This window comes from Silurus aristotelis, assembly GCF_946808225.1.
Source record: "Silurus aristotelis genome assembly, chromosome: 15".
In the NCBI taxonomy this organism is placed as follows: domain Eukaryota; kingdom Metazoa; phylum Chordata; class Actinopteri; order Siluriformes; family Siluridae; genus Silurus; species Silurus aristotelis.
The window spans coordinates 10,563,606-10,585,948 of NC_139588.1; the positions used below are offsets into that span (position 1 = coordinate 10,563,606).

Consider the following 22,343-nt stretch of genomic DNA (forward strand, 5'->3'; position numbering starts at 1 on the left):
TTTTTGGTTTTCAGGCAATGCATCTGCATGAAAATGTATGCATGCACTTTTTACTATAAAAATGGCATAATATGTTGTGCAAGAATTTGAGAATAACAAACACTCTATCTATGTTTTTTATCACACATATTACTGCTTCTTAGGGATAATGTTTGTCTTAATTTATTTTCTCCCAAGACAATTTACTTTTATGTTTGATGGATGGCATTCTCTTGATGAATAGAAGAGAGGAAAACTGCCTTCTTCTTCTTCTTCTTTCGGCTGCTCCCATTAGGGGTCGCCACAGCGGATCATCCGTCTCCATACCACCCTGTCCTCTATATCTGCCTCTTTTACACCAACTACCTGCATGTCTTCCCTCACCACATCCATGAACCTCCTCCTTGGCCTTCCTCTTTTCCTCCTACCTGGTGGCTCCAACTTCAGCATTTTTCTACCAATATAATTCATGTCCCTTCTCTGCACATGTCCAAACCATCTCAATCTCGCCTCCCTCACCTTGTCACCAAAACATCCTACATGTGCTGTCCCTCTTATAAACTCATTTCTAATCTTGTCCATCCTCGTCACTCCCAACGAAAACCTCAACATCTTCAGCTCTGCTACCTCCAGCTCCACCTCCTGTTTTTTACTCAATGCCACTGTCTCTAATCCATACAACATCGCAGGTCTCACCACAGTCCTATAAACTTTCCCTTTCATTCTTGCAGATACTCTTCTATCACAAATCACTCCTGTCACTCTTCTCCACCCACTCCACCCTGCCTGCACTCTTTTCTTTACTTCCCTAACACACTCTCCATTACTTTGCACTGTTGACCCCAGGTACCTGAACTCCTCCACCTTCTCCACCTCTTCTCCCTGCAACCGCATCACTCCACTGCCCTCCCTCTCATTCACACACATGTACTCTGTCTTACTCCTACTGACTTTCATTCCCCTTCTCTCCAGCGCATATCTCAACCTCTCCAGGCTCTTCTCAACCTGCTCTCTACTCTCACCACAAATCACAATATCATCTGCAAACATCATAGTCCAGGGAGACTCCTGTCTGACCTCGTCCGTCAACCTGTCCATCACCACTGCAAACAGGAAAGGGCTCAGGGCCGATCCTTGATGCAGTCCAACCTTCACCCTGAACCAGTCTGTCGTACCTACTGCACACTTTACTGCCGTCACACTGTCCTCATACATGTCCTGCACCACCCTCACATACTTCTCTGACACACCTGACTTCCTCATACAATACCACAACTCCTCTCTCGGCACCCTGTCGTACGCTTTCTCTAAATCCACAAATACACAATGCAGCTCCTTCTGTCCTTCTCTATACTTCTCCATCAACATCCTCAAAGCAAATAAGGCATCTGTGGTGCTCTTCCTCGGCATGAAACCATACTGTTGCTCACAGATGGTCACCTCTTCTCTCAGCCTGGCTTCCACTACTCTTTCCCATAACTTCATGGTGTGACTGATCAACTTAATTCCCCTGTAGTTACTGCAGGTCTGCACATCTCCCTTATGCTTAAAGATCGGTACCAGCACACTCCTTCTCCATTCCTCAGGCATCCTCTCCCCTTCCAGAATCCTGTTAAACAATCTGGTTAAAAACTCCACTGCCATCTCTCCTAAACATCTCCACGCTTCTACCGGTATGTCATCTGGTCCAACCGACTTTCCATTCTTCATCCTCTTAATCGCTGCTCTCACTTCCTCCTTACTAATCCTATCTACATCCTGCTTCACCAACTCCACATCCTCCAACCTTCTCTCTCTCTGATTTTCCTCATTCATCAGCTGCTCAAAATACTCCCTCCATCTTCTCAACACACTCTCCTCACTAGTCAACACATTTCCCTCTCCATCCTTTATTGCTCTAACTTGCAGTACATCCTTCCCAGCTCGGTCCCTCTGCTTGGCCAATCGGTATAAATCCTTTTCTCCTTCCTTAGTGTCCAACCTCTTATACAGTTCCTCATATGCCTTTTCCTTGGCTTTCGCCACATCCCTTTTAACCTGCTGCCGCATCTCCTTGTACTCCTGCCTACTCTTCTCATCACTCTGTCGATCCCACTTCTGTTTTGCCAATCTCTTTCCCCTAATGCTCTCCTGCACTTCCTCATTCCACCACCACGTCTCCTTGTCTTGCTTTCTATTTCCAGATGTCACACCAAGTACTTTTCTAGCTGCCTCCCTCATCACTCCTGCAGTAGTTGCCCAATCATCCGGCACCTCTTCACCACCACCAAGCCCCTGTCTGACCTCTTCCCTGAACCTCACACTACACTCTTCCTCCTTCAGTTTCCACCATCTTATTCTTCTTTCAAACCTTACTTTCCTCCTCTTCTTCTTCGCCTCCAAAACCATCCTACAGACCACCATCCGATGCTGTCTAGCTACACTGTCCCCTGCCAACACCTTACAGTCTCCAATCTCCTTCAGGTTGCATCTCCTACACAGAAGATAATCCACCTGTGTGCACCTTCCTCCACTCTTATACGTCACCCTATGATCCTCCTTCTTCTTAAAATACGTGTTCACCACTGCCATTTCCATCCTTTTAGCAAAATCTACCACCATCTGCCCTTCCACATTCCTCTCCTTAAAACCATACCTACCCATCACCTCCTCATCACCTCTGTTCCCTTCACCTACATGCCCATTAAAGTCTGCCCCAATCACCAATCGTTCTTTCCTAGGTACACCATCTACCACTTCATCTAATTCACTCCAGAATCTTTCTTTCTCCTCCATCTCACAGCCAACTTGTGGAGCATAGGCACTGATGACATTTATCATCATCCCTTCAACTTCCACCTTCACGATCATCACCCTATCAGAAACTCTCTTCACCTCCACTACACTCTTACTGTATGCTTCCTTCAGAATCACCCCTACACCATTTCTTTTCCCATCCACACCATGATAAAACAGTTTAAACCCACCTCCAATGTTCCTGGCCTTACTCCCTTTCCACTTGGTCTCCTGAACACACAACACATCTACCTTTCTCCTCTCCATCATATCAGCTATCTCTCTCCCTTTACCCGTCATAGTACCAACATTTAAAGTACCAACCCGAACCTCCACTCTCCTACACTGCTCCTTTTTCTGCTGTCTCTGTAGACGCCTTCCTCCTCTCCTTCTCCTCCTTCGGCCAACAGTAGCCCAATTTCCACCGGTACCCTGTCGGCTAACGATACCTGTGGCGGTCGTTGTTAACCCGGGCCTCGACCGATCCGGTATGAAATTCTCATTTGTGATCCGCATATTTGATTTGGCACATGTTTTACGCTGGATGCCCTTCCTAACGCAACCCTCCCCATTTACCCGGGCTTGGGACCGGCACTAAGAGTACACTGGCTTGTGCCCCCCTAATGGCTGGGTTGAGGAAAACCTTATTTGCCTAAAATAGCTTAAGCAATAAAAAAATCTCTCCCAGAAAAGAATAACAAACCATTTCAGTGAGAAATTCATTTTTTCCTCTTAATGTATTCATTATGCTAGTTACAACCACTAAATGGCAATGTGTTGTATTTGGATGCATGTGAAGCGACCGAGGCAAAAAAGTCAGAATTAACAAACAAGTGGCAAGTTTTAAACAGAGGTTAAATCGCCCAAACTGAATGTATGTCATAATAACATTCTCATGCAAATATGTAACAACATGTGCTGTTTTCAGTGTGCAAAAAAATTACTTAGAACAGAATTGTGAAAAGTATTCTTGTATAATAATCTAAACACCATGACCACTAATAAAACGCGAGGGTGCAAAAGCAGCTAAAAAATAGATTTTTTTGTAAAGATAAATAGACATATCTGAAAATAAAAAATGAGTAAAGTGGGAGTCCAAGTCCACAAGAAAAAATTTTTTCTTTTGGCAAGGGCAAGTTTACACATGGGCCTGAGAAACGGATCAATTATTCCTCTTGTGGACATTGACAGAGCATGAGGATGAGTGTGTAAGTTACCAAAATTGTAAACAATAAAATAACATTCAATATTCAGTTAGAAAGAAAACACTGTTTGGGATAGTTGAAGGTGGCATACCTGACAGTAGAACTGATTAAACGATTCAATATGTGTAAATATTAGTGAAGCAATGATAATGCTTACTTACTTATCAGACATCAATAATGTACTCATGCAAGTTGGGCTGTTAAAACTTTGACAAGAATTCTAGCTGAAAGGAAACTAAAAGCTGTCAGAGTTTATAAATAAAAACCAAACGTAAATTAAGCAAATGTATTTGGGCTGCTGGGAAGGACTGGAGCAATACTTGTGAGTTCAGCAAAAAAATACAATCAGAAAATTTTATATTTCCACAAATGTCTGACATAAACAGCAGTTAGTCTTCCAAATACAGAGGGAAAATAAGTATTTGACACATCAGCATTTTTATCAGTTTTCTAAGTGGGCTATTGACACAAAATTTCCACCAAATGTAGAAATTAAGCCAAATATTGAATTCATACAAAGAAATCAGAACATTTAAGTATACAAGTTGAGTCATAATAAATAAAGTGAAATGACACAGGGAATGAGTATTGAACACATGAAGATAACAAGGTGCAAAATGGCATAGAAAGCCAGGAGATCACCTGACAGTTTCGAGAGAGAAACCCTGCCCCCTATCAGTACTAATTGATATCAGCTGCTTTAGTCCTAATTAATGGCCTATAAAGGCTTCTCATTACCCAGGAGGCTCACAGGAAAGACTTCATGATGGGTAAAAGAAAATAACTTTCTCAAGATCTTTGTAATCTTATCGTTAATTTTGATGGGAATGGTTATAGGCGCATTTCCAGAATGCTAAATGTTCCTTTGAGCACTGTGGGGGCCATTATCCGGAAATGGAAAGAGCATCAGGTCACCCTAAACCAGCCACGATCAGGTGCTCCACGTAAGATCCCTGTCCGAGGAGTCCAAAGAATAATAAGGAGAGTTCGCCAAGAGCCAAGAACCACTCGGGCAGAACTTCAGGAAGACCTTGCATCAGCAGGTACTGTTGTTTCAAAGAAAACTATAAGCAATGCGCTGAACCGCAATGGCATCCATGCACGCTCACCACGCAAGACTCCATTGCTGAACAAAAAACATGTTGAGGCTCGGTTAAAGTTTGCGAAAGAGCATTTGGAGAAGCCTGTGGATTATTAGGCGACTATAGATGAAAGCAAAATTTTACTTTGTGGCAGTCATTCTACACACCATGTTTGGAGAACAAATGGGACTGCCCACCACCCCAAGAACACCATACCAACAGTTAAGTTTGGGGGTGGAAGCATTATGGTTCGGGGCTGCTTTTTAGCAAGGGGTACTGGCAGAATTCATATTATTAAAGGCAGGATGAATGGAGAAATGTGCCGGGACATTCTGGATAAAAATTCGCTGCCATCTACCAGAAAGCTGAAAATGAAAAGAAGGTGGACATTTCAGCAAGACGATGATCCCAAACACAAGGCCAAGGAAACAATGAAGTGGTTTCAAAGAAAGAAAATCAAGTTGCTTGAATGGCCCAGTCAATCACCTGACCTAAATCCCATACAAAATCTAAGGAGAGTACTGAAGATCAAAGTTCATAAAAGAGGCCCAAGGAACCTTCAAGATTTACAGACCATTTGTGTGGAAGAATGGGCCAGAATCACTCCTGAGCAATGCAGACGACTGGTCTCTCCATACAAGAGGCGTCTAGAAGCTGTAAATACCAGGCTTTTCTACAAAGTATTAAATAAAGTGTGTTCAATACTTATTCCCTGTGTCATTTCACTTTTTTTATTATGACTCAACTTGTATACTTAAATGTTCTGATTTCTTTGTATGAATTCAATATTTGCCTTGATGGCTACATCTGGTGGAAATTTTGTGTCAATAACCCACTTAGAAATCCCCTTACTGATAAAAATGTGTCAAATACTTATTTTCCCCGCTGTATTAGATTTGCTTCATCAGTCTGTTAAACTATTTTCCTTTGACACTGCAATTATAAGACATAATTTTAATTTCTTAAACTGTGAAATAACATTTAAAACATTTCTGACAGTTAAAGTGCAAGAATTAAAATGTTAAAGAGCGTGTTTGTGAAACATATATTCAAATCCATCATATTATTACATGAGCTTTACTGGATTATGATACAGATAAAAAAAACAGGAGGAAAAAATTTATGATTTTAACAATACACTTTAATGAGTGGACACAATGTGAAGATACACAGATACATCAAATTAACCAGCAAATAGGATAAGGACAGAACAAAGGCTGCATGTCTCCTAAAGTGTAAGCATGCCAACAACAAAAATATAGCAAGACTAAAATGTAATAAGAGCTAGCATTAAAATGTTACGATCCTGAAAAGTCTTTAAAACCATCATCAGAATACTGACAAAAGGCCAAATATCATAATTCTGAGTTTGGCCACATACCTAAGCAACGACAGGTGGGTACAGCCGGCCAAGCCATATCAGTATTTTATAAACTGTCAATGGTGACACAGTATAATGTCATCATTTGCAGCAGCCAAAAGGACTATTAATTGCCATAATCTTATTTAGACATTATGCCAGGTGTGAAGGAACTAATGAGGAACAACATTAAGAATAATGTATAAGCGTTGCTTAAACTAACAGGCCTTATTTGGTTTATGACTATCTATCTCCACTCTTATGTTTAGCAAACAGCATACGACTCATACCATTATATTGCTGGAAGTTTAAAAAAAAAAATCTAAATTTGTCACACATTGTGGTCTTTTAGCTGCTATAGCTTTTCCTTCTCGAGGTTCAATGTTTGTGCATTCTGAGATGCTTTTCTGATTACACATATTTGTAAAAATGTGATCATTTGAGTTACTGTACCCTTTCTGTCAGCTCAAAGCAGTCGAACCACCCTCTTACTCAAACCAGAACTTCAACTCGGTGGATGGTCTTGTCCTCGGCACCATTCTTTGTGTGTAAACTTTACTCACTGTGGTGTGTAAACTTTACAGAAGTTTAGCAATTTCCAAAATACTCCAAACAGCCCCACTGACAACAAAAATCATTTTGACAAATCAAACTAAAACTCAAACATGATTTTGTACATTGTACTGAGCTAGTGTGCATATTTTATATACAAAAGTGTATCAATATAAATATAATATAATATAAATGATATGTTTTTTTTTTTTTTATATTTACCATCATGTCTCGCATGTGTTTTTGTCATATTTGCAGGAGACAGGTGGACGTTTTAAATAATTATTAATTATCAGTAATTGTTTTATCTTGTTCAGAATAATATTGGATCAAGAAAACAAAACAAAAACGAAAAACAAAATTGAGGAAAAGGTGGAAATACACCCTAAATGAAAAACTCCACAATAACTTCAGGCTCAAACTAAGGACTCTATCAATATAACTATAAAAACAAAAACTATATCAATAACTGCTAAACCCTTTTCCTGCCCAAGCCATATCTTTATTGGCTGCTTTAGTGGTATGATTATAGTAAGTAAGGAAATCATTTATTTATCTTCAGTCAAGGAAAAAGTATATCATATCATGGTCAAACTAGCTGACCTAGTTGTCACTAAACACTGATGTGAAACCTACCAATCAATACAATTTTTGTTGCGTTCCTAAAAGCGGGAATACATTTCGCCACTGTATGTTATCATCAATACACTATGTCCCTAATTATACAATGATACCCCATTCTCAAATGAACTGAGAAGTTCTAATGATGCTAATCTTTAAACCTTATTCAAAAACGTGTCTGAATTGAATCAGAGCTGAGAGATGTTTCAAGACACATAAATGAATGGATAGATTTGCAGCAAAAAAAAAAATCCTTTATGATTATGTCACACAAATGCATTCAAAACACCAAGCTGGTCTCTGTTTGTTTACAGATTCTATTTGCAGGTAATCTTCATCATTCAACCAGCGACTCAACACTTCTTTCTTTCATACTCCCCAGATGCTCCTGAGACCAAAAATATCTCTTTCAGAATCACTGGGGCTGCTGACTGCTCTACCTGCCATAACCAAATAGAACGTGGGATGAATGCCAAAAAGTGCTAGAGAAATACTGAATTCACGACCCTTTTTCAAAATGCAGACGTATGCAGGATAGTATTTTCCTTTTTTTTTGCTTTTTTAAGAGAATGATTTCACTAATGGTCTTTTCTTAAGGAAGCCAGAACTCTGAGGACCAAGAGCCAACTTTGTATGAAGTTGTCTAGTTTGGCTGTAAGACAATTCTATGCATTTTGACCTATAGAGAAAATTTCACTGCTGAATTGATAAATCCTGCACACGATGCAGTATGTTATTTATGCCTCCAGAACAGGCAAAGATCAATGAACTAAATGAAGCATTACTAACACAGTATACATCATGCAAAAGAAGGAACAGGGTATTCTGTATAGGGATTGTTTGATCTGCTCAGAGCACCTCACATATGAAAAGAAATTATTAAGCAATTTTGAATATTGAACTTGTGCTGGCTATAATGTTTTTAGAAGATAGCACATTTGCACATTGATACCCAGATAATGATCACTGCCTCTGTCTTCAGAGTACTTTTAAAAATGTATGGACCCTTTTAGGCTAAATTTCAAATGTGTCTATGCTCAAAATTGACATCGAAGTGAATATAAATACTCAATAAATCAAATCATTACTACACAAGTCGGCTGCAAGAAATCTACATTAACATTTGAAAATGTTATGGAGAATCTGAAAGAATTGTGCAGTCCAACATTCAACATAAATGCTTAATAGTAAATAAATGTACTCAGTATTTTACACAATGCACAACTTTCTCTTCAGTTTCTATTCTGCTGTATCAAACATTTAAACAAGCATAAATTACACACTCACAAAATGATATGAAGCCTCATTAGTCTTTCTCACCAAACACAATTGCTTTTTCCTTTAGACATGACAAACTCACTCTCACTGTTTTCTTTGTGTTGATTGTCCTTGTATTGGCTTAACAAACTTAGCTCTAGAATACTGGCTCCAAACTCAATAAGGCACATCGGTTATCAAGTGCATTATCCAAAACATCCAATGATAATTGAACACAACTTGATGATTATATTCAAAATTAGAATTTATTTATGCATTTAGAATAGTGTTAAGAAATACCTCTTGGGGCTGCACTGTAAATCTTCAAATATCTTTTTCAAACATCAAATTATTATAATAATAATTATTATTATTATCAAAAATATATATTTTTGCTTTAAATCAGATGCAGGAGCTTTGATACATAAAGTACACAGCGACTGCTCATAAGAGACATCCTAGTCTGTAAGAAATTTTACTCACTCCTGGGTATAATACATGATGAAATACAGTACTTGCTAAAACATTTCAAAGTTACATAACACCATATAACAGATTAATCTATCACTTTATATACCTAATAAGTCCTTATTTCTCCAAAGCCCTTTGCAGCTCTATCTTACCTGTGATCAATTGCCTAAAAAAAAGAAGCACTTTCCATCTAACACTGCTTAGTGTGTTCAACACCAGTCTCTGAAAGCAGACTAGTGAATAAATAATTATATTCCTCAATGCGCTTTTCCAACCTTTTATTTCAACAATTGTGAAATAAGTGACAATGTTTTAGACATTTTTACATGTACACATTTATTTCCCTTAGTAACCCGAAAAACTGCCTTTTCTGATCATGAACTTGAACAAAGGGCTTACTTGCTGATGCTGCGAGATAAATGGAATCATTTTAGAGCCTGTTGTTGCAAAATCAATAGTAGTACGTGCTTGTAATTTAAATATATTACAGCAACATAAACAAGTATCAGCTCTGGAGTAGCTCAGCCTTTAGCTAAAAAATAAGGTTTCATATTTATATATATAAATATATAAATATATATTCATATAAACATATATATTGCCCAGTCTTTTAAGTAGGGCCTTTACATGCATGGAAATGAGATTAACAACAAAGCTCAGGTGGTGATAAAATTCTTGATCCTAAAAGGATAAAGATGGCCCTATAAAGCCACACTATTCCTGTGAGGAAATTGAGCCGACTGCATTTCTAGAGCAGAATTTGTTCAGTAATGCTGCTAGGGTTGAGTCCCCGGTCTCAGCCACACTCCAAGGTACATTGGTTCTCTCCATACATACAAATTAGGTCACGAAGTATAAAGGCAAAAGGGGTACAAGCTCAAGTTTCTGCTAGGGTCTTAACATGCATATGTTTATATTGGTTTCAGAATGTATGTCAATATTTAAGTCTGAGAGTTGATACTGTATGTAACCTTAGCTACAGCACAGCATATATATATATATATATATATATATATATATATATATATATATATATATATATATATATATATATATATATATATATATATATATATTGACTTTATAACATGATGTAATATGATGAGAAAGAAAGTATAAAAGCTTGAGAGAGAAAATAAACCAAACTTAAGTCTGGGAGTAAAACTGTCAATTATTTTTTATTTCCGTTGTGGGATTGGTATCGTTACCCAGTTGGGAAGTTCTTTTAGATAGAGAACTTCTGACAAGCCCACTAGTGATTATCAAAAGGCATTTGTGTGTTTCTCCGTATTTCTCAAATTCAGTAATATCCGAATGAGTCATCTGTGGCTTACAGAGCCAGGCTTATAAACATATTAATCCTGGGCTGTACCCCAGTTTTTCAATCAAGTGATCAGAATAGTTTTAAAGAAATATTGCTTCTGGCTCATTCAAAAATACTTGATTTTGCTAAGTTGTACATCAGTCGTACTTGGAGTAAAATATAAAGATAAAATAGTAAATTATTTAAAGATTATCAATATGTGGGAGGGATTTCATATGCCAGATTTCCTACTGGGGTCTAACAAAGTATATCTATTCATCCATGTTTTCTATCTGTCCATCTGTTGCTCTATCTGTCTGCATGCACGCATGCATGTATAATGGCCTCTGCCTCATTAGTATCTACAGAGATAGTGAAGAAGGACACATAGTGCTCACAGAGATTAAATTTTACAGTATTTATATACCACTTTACACATGGAAATTGCTGTATTTAATTGTTACAATAATATATCTTCACAGAAATCAAGATGTTTTCAGAGAGCCACCAGTCACGCTCCCCTCCAACACTCAACACTCTTGCTCAGCCTCTCCCTCCTACCAATCACCTACACCTGTCCTTTTTTTACCTGTCCTCTTTATAAGGTCCCTTTTCCCCTTCACTCACCATCCGATCTACAGTTTACGACCATTCTTACTACCTGAGGTTCCCTGCTCCTAGCATGTTGGGTGAAGCACTCAGTTAAGTCTGCCATCTCCTGCAGTCACGTTTCATACTCTCTTGTGTTTGTATATTTAAGACTAATAAACGATACCTTGTTTTACTCCCGGTTCCTGACGCTTGGCCTATACATAACAAATATACTGTAGATAAACATTTATAAACTAATGAGGAAGCCAGAGGTGACAGAGGAAAATGTTTCTATATAGTAGACTATTCATCCAGCAAATTACAAGGATGCCACTATTTCTACATGAATAAAATAAAAACCCTACAAAAATCTTCAATTTATTTTATTTTTAACCTTATGATATGACCATGGTCTCAAATAACTCCTACTGGGCCATTAAACAGAAATCGCATTTCTGATAAAAAATTTTTAATAAATGTAACATTGTTCACCAAATAAACAGAGCTCCACAGGGATCTCATAATGTTCTGAAAATGCAATAGGTTGCAAGCAAGTATGAGGCAGTATTATATTGGGGAAAAGTATATTTATTTAACTGTATGTATCAAGAAATCGTTGTGTGCTTCTGTTTCACCAGTTCTGGAATGTCATATATATATATATATATATATATATATATATACACACACACACACAGTACCTGCAAAAAAGAACTGTCCATGTCCCAAAAAAAAAAAAAACCTAGCCAGTAATGAACAAATGCATAAACTACTTTAATTGAAGGTGGTGACCATGGCATCAAAACAACCAGACATTTTAAGATATATTGTGAATTTCTTTCCCCTTTGTGTACACCCCTACTGTATATAAGAAAATGTTTCTGTTTTTAGCTTTAAACATGTCACTGCAGCAAAAGGTCTCAGGAGTGCATTTGTTCAATTGTTAATGCTCATTTTCTGTGGGGGAAAAAAAAAAAAAAGCTTAATATTTTGCAAGTTGGTGCTAGGTCCATTTATTTATTCATTGATGCATGCGTGCATGCATGCACACATGGCAAACAGATTGTGTGTGTGTGTGTGTGTGTGTGTGTGTGTGTGTGTGTGTGTGTGTGTGTGTGTGTGTGTGTGTGTGTGTGTGTCCTTTTTAATTCAACTGTGCCCTGTATTTGAGAGATCCTTTCTATTGTCCTCATACGTTAAATGTGACAGTGTCATGCCCTGATGCAGGAATTCCTAACCTAATAATAACATGAAGACTGGTGGGTGAACTGAATGTTGGCTTTGTGTCCCGTGCAACTGAAAGCACTGAAATCTTACAGACTCCAGCAGCATGCATTAACGAATAAAGACAGGTTTTCCCTCCACCCCTGAACCGAAGCGCGTGAGTGGGTGAAGAGTTAACGTTAGCATTGCCTTCACAGGTCCTCTGCTCCTTTACACATCTACCGCACTCTCCATCAGGAGACTGAAGCGCACACAAACTCTGAGATCTTAATCCTACTTGTTGTCGGATGTATAAAGAAAACCAGGGACGACCCATACGTGAGCTGACTTTTTTTTTTCCTCCCTAAAGCAGCAGATGTCATCCAGCTGCCGGAGATGAAGAAAATGAGTCAAGACACCTGACATAGCGCGACATGGACGTCATCTGGAGCTCAAGAGCGTGTGTGTGCGCGCGCGCGAGAGAGAGTGTGTATGTGTGAGAGAGAGCATGATCTTGTTGGAGAAATCGGTAAAGTTGACGGACTTGCTTTAAACGAATTGAATTGCGGCCAGTGTTCAGTGAACATGGAGCGGATGAAGAAGCGCTGAAGCCTGCAGCTGTTTCGAGTCGGAGATTTGTCCAAAGGAAGAAAGCAGAAGCAGCGTGCTGAAATATGGCTCGCGTCTTCCTTCTGTGCAACTCTGTCGCACTGTTGCTTTTAGGCACTGACATGTTTCTTGTCGGAGCAAGTAAGTGAACGGTCAGCTTCGCTTTCTATAACCAGATGATGGCTTGCAGGTTTGCAGCAACACGTTTCAGTCTTTTAGCGTTCTGGCGACAAATCCAGCTGTTTAAATGCACGTGATTGCAGCTTCATTGAGACAACGAGAATGAGGCGCAGCTGGAATGGAATTGTTTCACATCCTGGCTTGTTGTGAGACTGGAAAAAAAAAAGCTATAACAATGAATCATATTCATATATATATGTGTGTGCGTGTGTATTTGTGTGTGTGTATGTATGTATGTATGTATGCCTGTAATTATGGACAGCAGGGTCATTTTTTGGTACTGTAGGACAGTCTAAAGCTTGTATTGGTGAGTATTAATAGCAACGAGCTGTCAAGACTGACATTTGCAAAAGCAATAGTAATACTAGCGCTGCAGCTGTAAGTGAGTTTAGTGCACCGCTGGCAGAATAGGATTTACCAACTCAAATACAAAGGATGCACTAGACAATCAGATAAATGACTGAATAAACACACCAAGTGTAAAAGTAAAGCAGGGGAATTTTTCAAGGTTAGTTGGAAACAAAACAAAAATGAATCCTTTTGTACACATTTTACTTTTGTGTAATTACAAAAAAAAAATGGTACCTGATTTGCATCATAACTGTCCTGCCATAACTGTATTTCTGGATCTCAGTTCCTTGTCAGAATGATACAATTTTTCTAACTGGAAGCGTATTTGTGATATCATGAAAAGTGTGAGGGGTAAGGGATCTGGTATTGTGTGGTCTGCAGGTCTGTTTTATTCACAGTTAATGCATTTTGTTCTAAACCTGTAGCAGGTCTTTCTATTACTGTATGTGAAGATAAAAGCTGCAGAGAGAAGCAAAATAAAGATTAGTCAGAATATAATAATCAACTACCAGTAAATCAGTAACCTTGCACAGGGTATATTGGGAATGTGTTCAGGATATTTGAGTTAACCCAGCCCTGCTCATGTCCATGCACTCTATTTGGCAGACATCCTTGTACAAAGCGATACTTTAATTTGAAACCTTAGTGATCAAGTATTGTGGATGCTGCAACAATGGGATTCTCTGCCCTGACAAATGGGCATCTGTGCACGCTAAGATGCTGACAGATATCGATATGCTTTCCAAGTACTATAAATAAGCATTTGAACCACACTCATTGAGACTGGCTAGTCTGAAACGCACAGTGGACATGAGAAAAACTACAGTGCATAGTCTTACTTCTATCATCAGACAGAAGCAAAATCAATGCTGTAAGAGATGACAAGAGTGGCAAATAGGTGACTAAAGGATTACGGGCACTGATTAAAATCAGGTAGTCATAAACTATTATAAACATACCACACTCTGCAATGTTACAAGGGAGAAAACAGTACAGTACCACTTTTACAAAGCACCATTCATGTAAAGGAATTATGTGGACAGTAGTACATTGTGGTATTTTACACTTTATCATGTGCTACTTACAGTATGTATGATAAAACCCCAAAACACTGTGGATAATATAATTCAGCTGATATAAAATACTATAAAATTATATAGCTCAAGAGAATGTTTAGGGCCAGGCTCAGTTTGTTTATTCGTTAAAAGTGTATTTGGTAAATCCTGGTAACAAATAACTTAATAATTAATAAATGAATGCCTTAGATACATTAGCTACAATATACATTAGAGCTCCATATGCAAAAAGATTATTTTCTGTGTCTGCATAAAAAATGTCCTTGGCCAAAGACATGTTGAATATTGATAGAATAGGTAGTCATGGTTTTATTTTGTTATGGTTTTTACAACTCTGATAGGATTGAACGTCTATTATATCAATTTTCAAGCAAAGGCAATTGTGACAATGACCCTGCATCTTTAATCCTTTTCTGCATTGCTGTCAGATAGTCTCCATCAGTGGCTCAACTGAATTTAGCATCCATGAAGGTGTTTTGCAAAAATGCTGTCACAGTGTGCATTAGGACAGGGCAATATGATCACATATTAATATCACAGTAAATGATAGCACAATAGTTTTTCTATGATTTTTTTTTATATATCACAGGTAATGTGATAAAAAAGAGAAAAAAAAATATAGCTGCCCATATTTATCAAAATAATTAATTTTACTATAATATTAATGAATTGAATTAATAAAAAAAAAATCTACAAAATAATACTGATTTTTACTCTTTATCAGGGTTTATCTCTTTTTTAGTTTGGTAGCAAACCCTAAGTATTTGGTATTCTTCGCATAGTGCCCATCCTTTAATCTGCATTATTTGCATATGAGTTACAGAAATCTGGGTATTTTAAATAAACATAAATATAAATAAACATAGTGACTTTGCCAAAGCAGTTTCCTCTAATAAAAATGGCAAAATATTCAAGATTCTAATTCATTCAAATCCAATTTAATTTCTTATTGTTCTCAGAATTTAGTTTTAGATCAAATAGTTAACATGAACATTTGTATTAAATTGTATTAAATAAATATTAAATTGCCTCTGAAAAAAAAAGCATACATTACACAAACTAAATGGATTTCAATGAAACCATTTTCTCTTTATTTTGTTTATTTTATATTTATGGAAGTGTATACTGTATTTTTGTAAGATTCGGGTGGCTACAGTTGCTGCATGTATTCAGTGTTTTTTTAAGCTAGCTCTAGGAACATGACTGCCTGTGCACTCAGAATGTTTTCTCAAATGCTGCTAATGTGAGAAACCAGCATAAACTGTGATTCAGCCTGAGAGCATGTCTGTGCCCCATGTGGCTTTTTGCTTTTATATACTGTACACTTAGCATCTTACCCTGGACAACCTGTGATGCCTTGACGGCAAGTTACATAATAGAAACAAGTACACCCTGACTTACATGGCGAAATGGGATGTAGATAGAGGAATAATGCTGGTGATATTGCAAATTGATTTTTACCCATTTACCACTCCAAATTAAGCGTACACCATTTATTATGAAACAGCAAACAGATCTTTACAACAGATCAAAATTCCAAATCTGGTCAGCACCCGGTTTTTTCATCCTGAAAAAAAAAAATGCTTTTAACAGGACAGCTATAACACCTGTGCTTTATAGTCCAAATAATCGTTTCCTACATCAGCAGGAGTTTATTGCCATCCATTCACGTAGTTTATTTTCTGCTTGTGGCAAGGCACCAATAAACACTTACTATTACTTAGAGAACATTACGTTTCTACATGGGTATAAAATTTATTTTGCTCAGTGCACATTCATCCAAGTTACATACAGTAGATGGATCACTAAAACTGCACATACACTACACTGTATTTCTAAAAGTACATGGACACCTGATCACCCACCCACATGTGTTTCTTCCAACAAAATTTGAAGCACCTGATTACATAGGAGTTGTTCTTGTTCTTGTTTTTATTTTATTTTTTAATTTTTTCACAAAGCCATTCTGTTTTCCAAGGTTGGTATGGAAACACTTGAGTGGCCTTCGAAGAGCACTGACCTCAAACTTGTTGAACACGTCAGTTATAAATTGGAATGCCAGCCTTACATTAGTGCACTCTTGTGGCTGAATGGACAACAATCCTAAAAGTCTTCCCAGAAGAGTGGAGCCTGTTTTAGCAGCAAAAGTGTAAAACTTAGTAATAATTGACATGGTTTGGAAGAGAGTGTTCAATACTCAGGTGTCTGAATAACACTGATCATATTCAGAGTGGGTAAAAAGTAACTGTGCAATATTTAATGGCTGTAGAACTTATTTTCATGCAGGATGGTGCACTACCCATTTGGCTGGGACGATTTAGACCTCATGAATGGCCTCCAAGAAATCTAGATCTCACTCAATGTAATTTTTTTTCCTGTGGGGCTACGCAAAGGATGAGGTGTAAAAGACAAAGCTTCGCACACTTTTGGACTTGGAGGCACAGAATGGATTCAGGAGGTTCCCAGCAATATCCCAAACGACTTCCTTCAGAAGACTGTACATTCCGTTCCCGGCCATTGGAGGAAACTTGTTGACGCCACCAGTGCCTACATTGAAATTTAAAGATTTGACTTCATTTTTCTATGTAATACAGTTCATGTACAATTTGTTTCAATAAATTTGTATTAGAAATAGGGAATTTATTACCAATTTGTAATGCCTAGTTACTTTTCACCCACGCTGTAGATTAAACAAACAAACAAGCAAAGTTGTTGTGACATCTTGCTTTGTGACATTAGCAGTTTAATCTATTTGGCATGTTTATCCAAAGTATTTTTGTAACTAACACAACCAAAAAGTTGAGCGATTAGGGGCCTTGTTTAAAGTCCCAACAGTGGCAGGTTGTTGATCCTGGGGTTTTACAAGTTTTTGATCAGTGCTATCGTACCCCAACACTTTACAATTAAGCAAGTCATAGAAAAAAAAAACATGCAGTAAATAAGCATATCTGGTGATTGCATATATTTAAAGTACTAATATGCCAAATCAGAGGTGGCAACCTTCTAACACATATATGTTTGTTCTGGTGCTTTAATCCTTAATAGTGAAGGTTTGTTTGCAATAGAGGTCAATGAATTCTTCTCGCTTTTTGCTCAATTAATAATAGACTGATGTACATGTAGCTATCACCAAGTTTGCATGCACTTACTGTAACTCTTCAAACACTCACATGCACATGCTGTGCATGCAAAACCCCATAAAAACAGATGATGGCATTCATGTGACCTGCAGAGCTTCTGTTGTCACAGTTATCCAGCATTAATATGACAACTGCCCTTTGTGGCTTTGTATTCGGTTACTCAGGGAGCTAAGTCAGATCGTTCAATCAGTGTCTCTTCTCCAGAGCATTTACATAATATTAGATTATGAGGTTTAGTCTATTTTTTGTTAATTAAAAGAGGAAGATGAAGTGCAGAGGTTTGTTACTTTATTTATAGATATTGCCTGCAAAGATCTATAGACGTAAAGATGTTTGCAGTATGAGGTTAGCAGACTTCACATGGAGAATGTGCATGTGCAGCATATTTATTCTTATCTGATTTTCACTTTATCTGAAAAAAACAGGAAGATGAAGTACCTGGCACCCATAAAGCCAGTGAGTCAGAGCATCTATTGGTATAAGTGCATGTATTCATGCTATTTAGACTAACCATGCCACCTTTGATACACAAAGACTACTGTAGGCAGCAGGATAGAAATAAACAGGAAAGCAGTAATTTAATTCAATGTAGCACAGCTGGTGAAAAGAACAGCACCTCAAGTAAAAACATTGAAGGATATCAAATTCAGAACAGATATGTTCAGAACCCTGCAGACACTGTTCGAAAACTTAATTTTAATAGATTTGTAGTAATATTGTATGCCTTACATAGGCTTTAATTTATTGATTATTGATAATATTGCAATCTGGATGTTGGTGAATTAATGACTTACACTGTATTTTTTTTATGATTCTAAATATAATATTTTCTCACAGTAAATGTAAATCGTATGTCAAAACCTGAACATGTTTGAGAGTCTGCAATGGTCTTTCTTCACACAAAGGAAAAATTCAATTGTATTAAAACATAAAGGAGCTAGATTTTGGCTTAAAAGTGGCAGAAATAATTTGAAAGACTAATCAAATAAAAGCTAATAACCCAGCCATTATGGATGCACAAGCCAGTGCCGGTCCCAAGCCCGGGTAAATGGGGAGGGTTGCGTTAGGAAGGGCATCCAGCGTAAAACATGTGCCAAATCGAATATGCGGATCACAAATGAGAATTTCATACCGGATCGGTCGAGGCCCGGGTTAACAACGACTGCCACAGGTATCGTTAGCCGACAGGGTACCGGTGGAAATTGGGCTACTGTTGGCCGAAGGAGGAGAAGGAGAGGAGGAAGACGTCTACAGAGACGGCAGGGAAAGGAGCAGTGCAAGAGAGTGGAGGTTCGGGTTGGTACTTTAAATGTTGGTACTATGACGGGTAAAGGGAGAGAGGTAGCTGATATGATGGAGAGGAGAAAGGTAGATATGCTGTGTTTTCAGGAGACCAAGTGGAAAGGGAGTAAGGCCAGGAACATTGGAGGTGGATTTAAACTGTTTTATCATGGTGTGGATGGAAAGAGAAATGGTGTAGGGGTGATTCTGAAGGAAGAGTACAGTAAGAGTGTAGTGGAGGTGAAGAGAGTTTCTGATAGGGTGATGATCGTGAAGGTGGAAGTTGAAGGGATGATGATAAATGTCATCAGTGCCTATGCTCCACAAGTGGGCTGTGAGATGGAGGAGAAGGAAAGATTCTGGAGTGAATTAGATAAAGTGGTAGATGGTGTACCTAGGAAAGAACGATTGGTGATTGGGGCAGACTTTAATGGGCATGTAGGTGAAGGGATGAGGAGGTGATGAGGAGGTGATGGGTAGGTATGGTTTTAAGGAGAGGAATGTGGAAGGGCAGATGGTGGTAGATTTTGCTAAAAGGATGGAAATGGCAGTGGTGAACACTTATTTTAAGAAGAAGGAGGATCATAGGGTGACGTATAAGTGACGGAAAGTGCACACAGGTGGACTATGTGCTATGCAGGAGATGCAACCTGAAGGAGATTGGAGACTGTAAGGTGTTGGCAGGGGACAGTTTAGCTAGACAGCATCGGATGGTGGTCTTTAGGATGGTTTTAGAGGCGAAGAAGAAGAGGAGGAGAGTGAGGACTGAAAGAAGAATAAGATGGTGGAAACTGAAGGAGGAAGAGTGTAGTGTGAGGTTCAGGGAAGAGGTCAGACAGGGGCTCAGTGGTCTTAAGGAGGTGTTGGATGATTGGGCAACTACTGCTGAAGTGATGAGGGAGGCAGCTAGAAAAGTACTTGGTGTGACATCTGGAAATAGAAAGCAAGACAAGGAGATGTGGTGGTGGAATGAGGAAGTGCAGGTGAGCATAAGGAGAAAGAGGTTGGCAAAACAGAAGTGGGATAGACAGAGTGATGAGAAAAGTAGGCAGGAGTACAAGGAGATGCGGCAGCAGGTTAAGAGGGATGTGGCGAAAGCCAAGGAAAAGGCGTATGAGGAGCTGTATGAAAGGTTGGACACTAAGGAAGGAGAAAAGGATTTATACCGATTGGCCAGACAGAGGGACCGAGCTGGGAAGGATGTACTGCAAGTTAGAGCAGTAAAGGATGGAGAGGGAAATGTGTTGACTAGTGAGGAGAGTGTGTTGAGAAGGTGGAGGGAGTATTTTGAGCAGCTGATGAATGAGGAAAATCAGAGAGAGAGAGAAGGTTGGATGATGTGGAGTTGGTTAAGCAGGAAGTGGATAGGATTAGTAAGGAGGAAATGAGAGCAGCGATTAAGAGGATGAAGAGTGGAAAGTCGGTTGGACCAGATGACATACCGGTAGAAGCGTGGAGATGTTTAGGAGAGATGGCAGTGGAGTTTTTGACCAGATTGTTTAACAGGATTTTGGAAGGTGAGAAGATGCCTGAGGAATGGAGAAGAAGTGTGCTGGTACCGATCTTTAAGCATAAAGGAGATGTGCAATCTTGCAGTAACTACAGGGGAATTAAATTGATCAGTCACACCATGAAGTTATTGGAAAGAGTAGTGGAAGCCAGGCTGGGAGAAGAGGTGACCATCTGTGAGCAACAGTATGGTTTTATGCCGAGGAAGAGCACCACAGATGCCTTATTTGCTTTGAGAATGTTGATGGAGAAGTATAGAGAAGGACAGAAGGAATTGCATTGTGTATTTGTGGATTTAGGGAAAGCGTACGACAGGGTGCCAAGAGAGGAGTTGTGGTATTGTATGAGGAAGTCAGGTGTGTCGGAGAAGTATGTGAGGGTGGTGCAGGACATGTATGAGGACAGTGTGACGGCAGTGAAGTGTGCAGTAGGTACGACAGACTGGTTCAGGGTGAAGGTTGGACTGCATCAAGGATCGGCCCTAAACCCTTTCCTGTTTGCAGTGGTGATGGACAGGTTGACGGACGAGGTCAGACAGGAGTCTCCCTGGACTATGATGTTTGCGGATGATATTGTGATTTGTGGTGAGAGTAGGGAGAAGGTTGAGAAGAGCCTGGAGAGGTGGAGGTATGCGCTGGAGAGAAGGGGAATGAAACTCAGTAGGAGTAAGACAGAATACATGTGTGTGAATGAGAGGGAGGGCAGTGGAGTGGTGCGGTTGCAGGGAGAAGAGCTGGAGAAGGTGGAGGAGTTCAGGTACCTGGGGTCAACAGTGCAAAGTAATGGAGAGTGTGTTAGAGAAGTGAAGAAAAGAGTGCAGGCAGGGTGGAGTGGGTGGAGAAGAGTGACAGGAGTGATTTGTGATAGTAGGGTATCTGCAAAAATGAAAGGGAAAGTTTATAGGACTGTGGTGAGACCTGCGATGTTGTATGGATTAGAGACAGTGGCATTGAGTAAAAGACAGGAGGTGGAGCTGGAGGTAGCAGAGCTGAAGATGTTAAGGTTTTCGTTGGGAGTGACGAGGATGGATAAGATTAGAAATGAGTTTATTAGAGTGACAGCGCATGTAGGATGTTTTGGTGACAAGGTGAGGGAGGCGAGATTGAGATGGTTTGGACATGTGCAGAGGAGGGACATGAATTATATTGGTAGAAGAATGCTGAGGATGGAGCCACCAGGTAGGAGGAAAAGAGGAAGGCCAAGGAGGAGGTTCATGGATTTGGTGAGGGAAGACATGCAGGTAGTTGGTGTAAAAGAGGCAGATGTAGAGGACAGGGTGGTATGGAGACGGATGATCCGCTGTGGCGACCCCTAATGGGAGCAGCCAAAAGAAGAAGAAGAACCCCATGAAAGCTAATGATATAAAAAGGGCAGAATTTTAGGTCTGCATTAAATTCAGTGAGAAAAGTGGATGGTTAATTTATAGAAAACGGGAGTAATAGTAAAATGTAAAAAAATATATATTTTTTTTACCAATAACCAATTCAGGACAAATGCATTACTGCTGCATTAATACCACATGAAATCTAGAAACCCAGGTGAAATACAGTTGCTAGATGAATAGCTTTTATTTGCCACATATACATCACAGCACAGTGAAATAATTTCTACACATATCCCAGCTTGCTCAGAAGCTGGGGTCAGAGAACAGGGTCAGTCAGGATACAGCGCCCCTGGAGCACAGAGGGCTAAGGGCCTTGCTCATGGACCCAAGAGTGGCAACTTGGCGATACCGGGCTTGAACCCCTGACCTTCAGTAACCTAGCAGTTTAATCACTGAGCTACAACTCAGTGCCCA

General features: G+C 39.1%; 1 protein-coding gene across 1 annotated transcript in view; it reads left to right on the forward strand.

The window, feature by feature from the left end:
• The first annotated feature begins 12,583 nt into the window (after positions 1-12,583).
• fndc4a (fibronectin type III domain containing 4a) overlaps positions 12,584-22,343 on the forward strand; it is a 40,025-nt gene continuing 30,265 nt past the window's right edge. Inside the window, exon 1 of the mRNA XM_083562026.1 lies at positions 12,584-13,149. Within this exon, the coding sequence (XP_083418152.1) occupies positions 13,074-13,149 (76 nt within the window). The 5' untranslated portion in view covers positions 12,584-13,073. The remainder of the gene's footprint in view (positions 13,150-22,343) is intronic.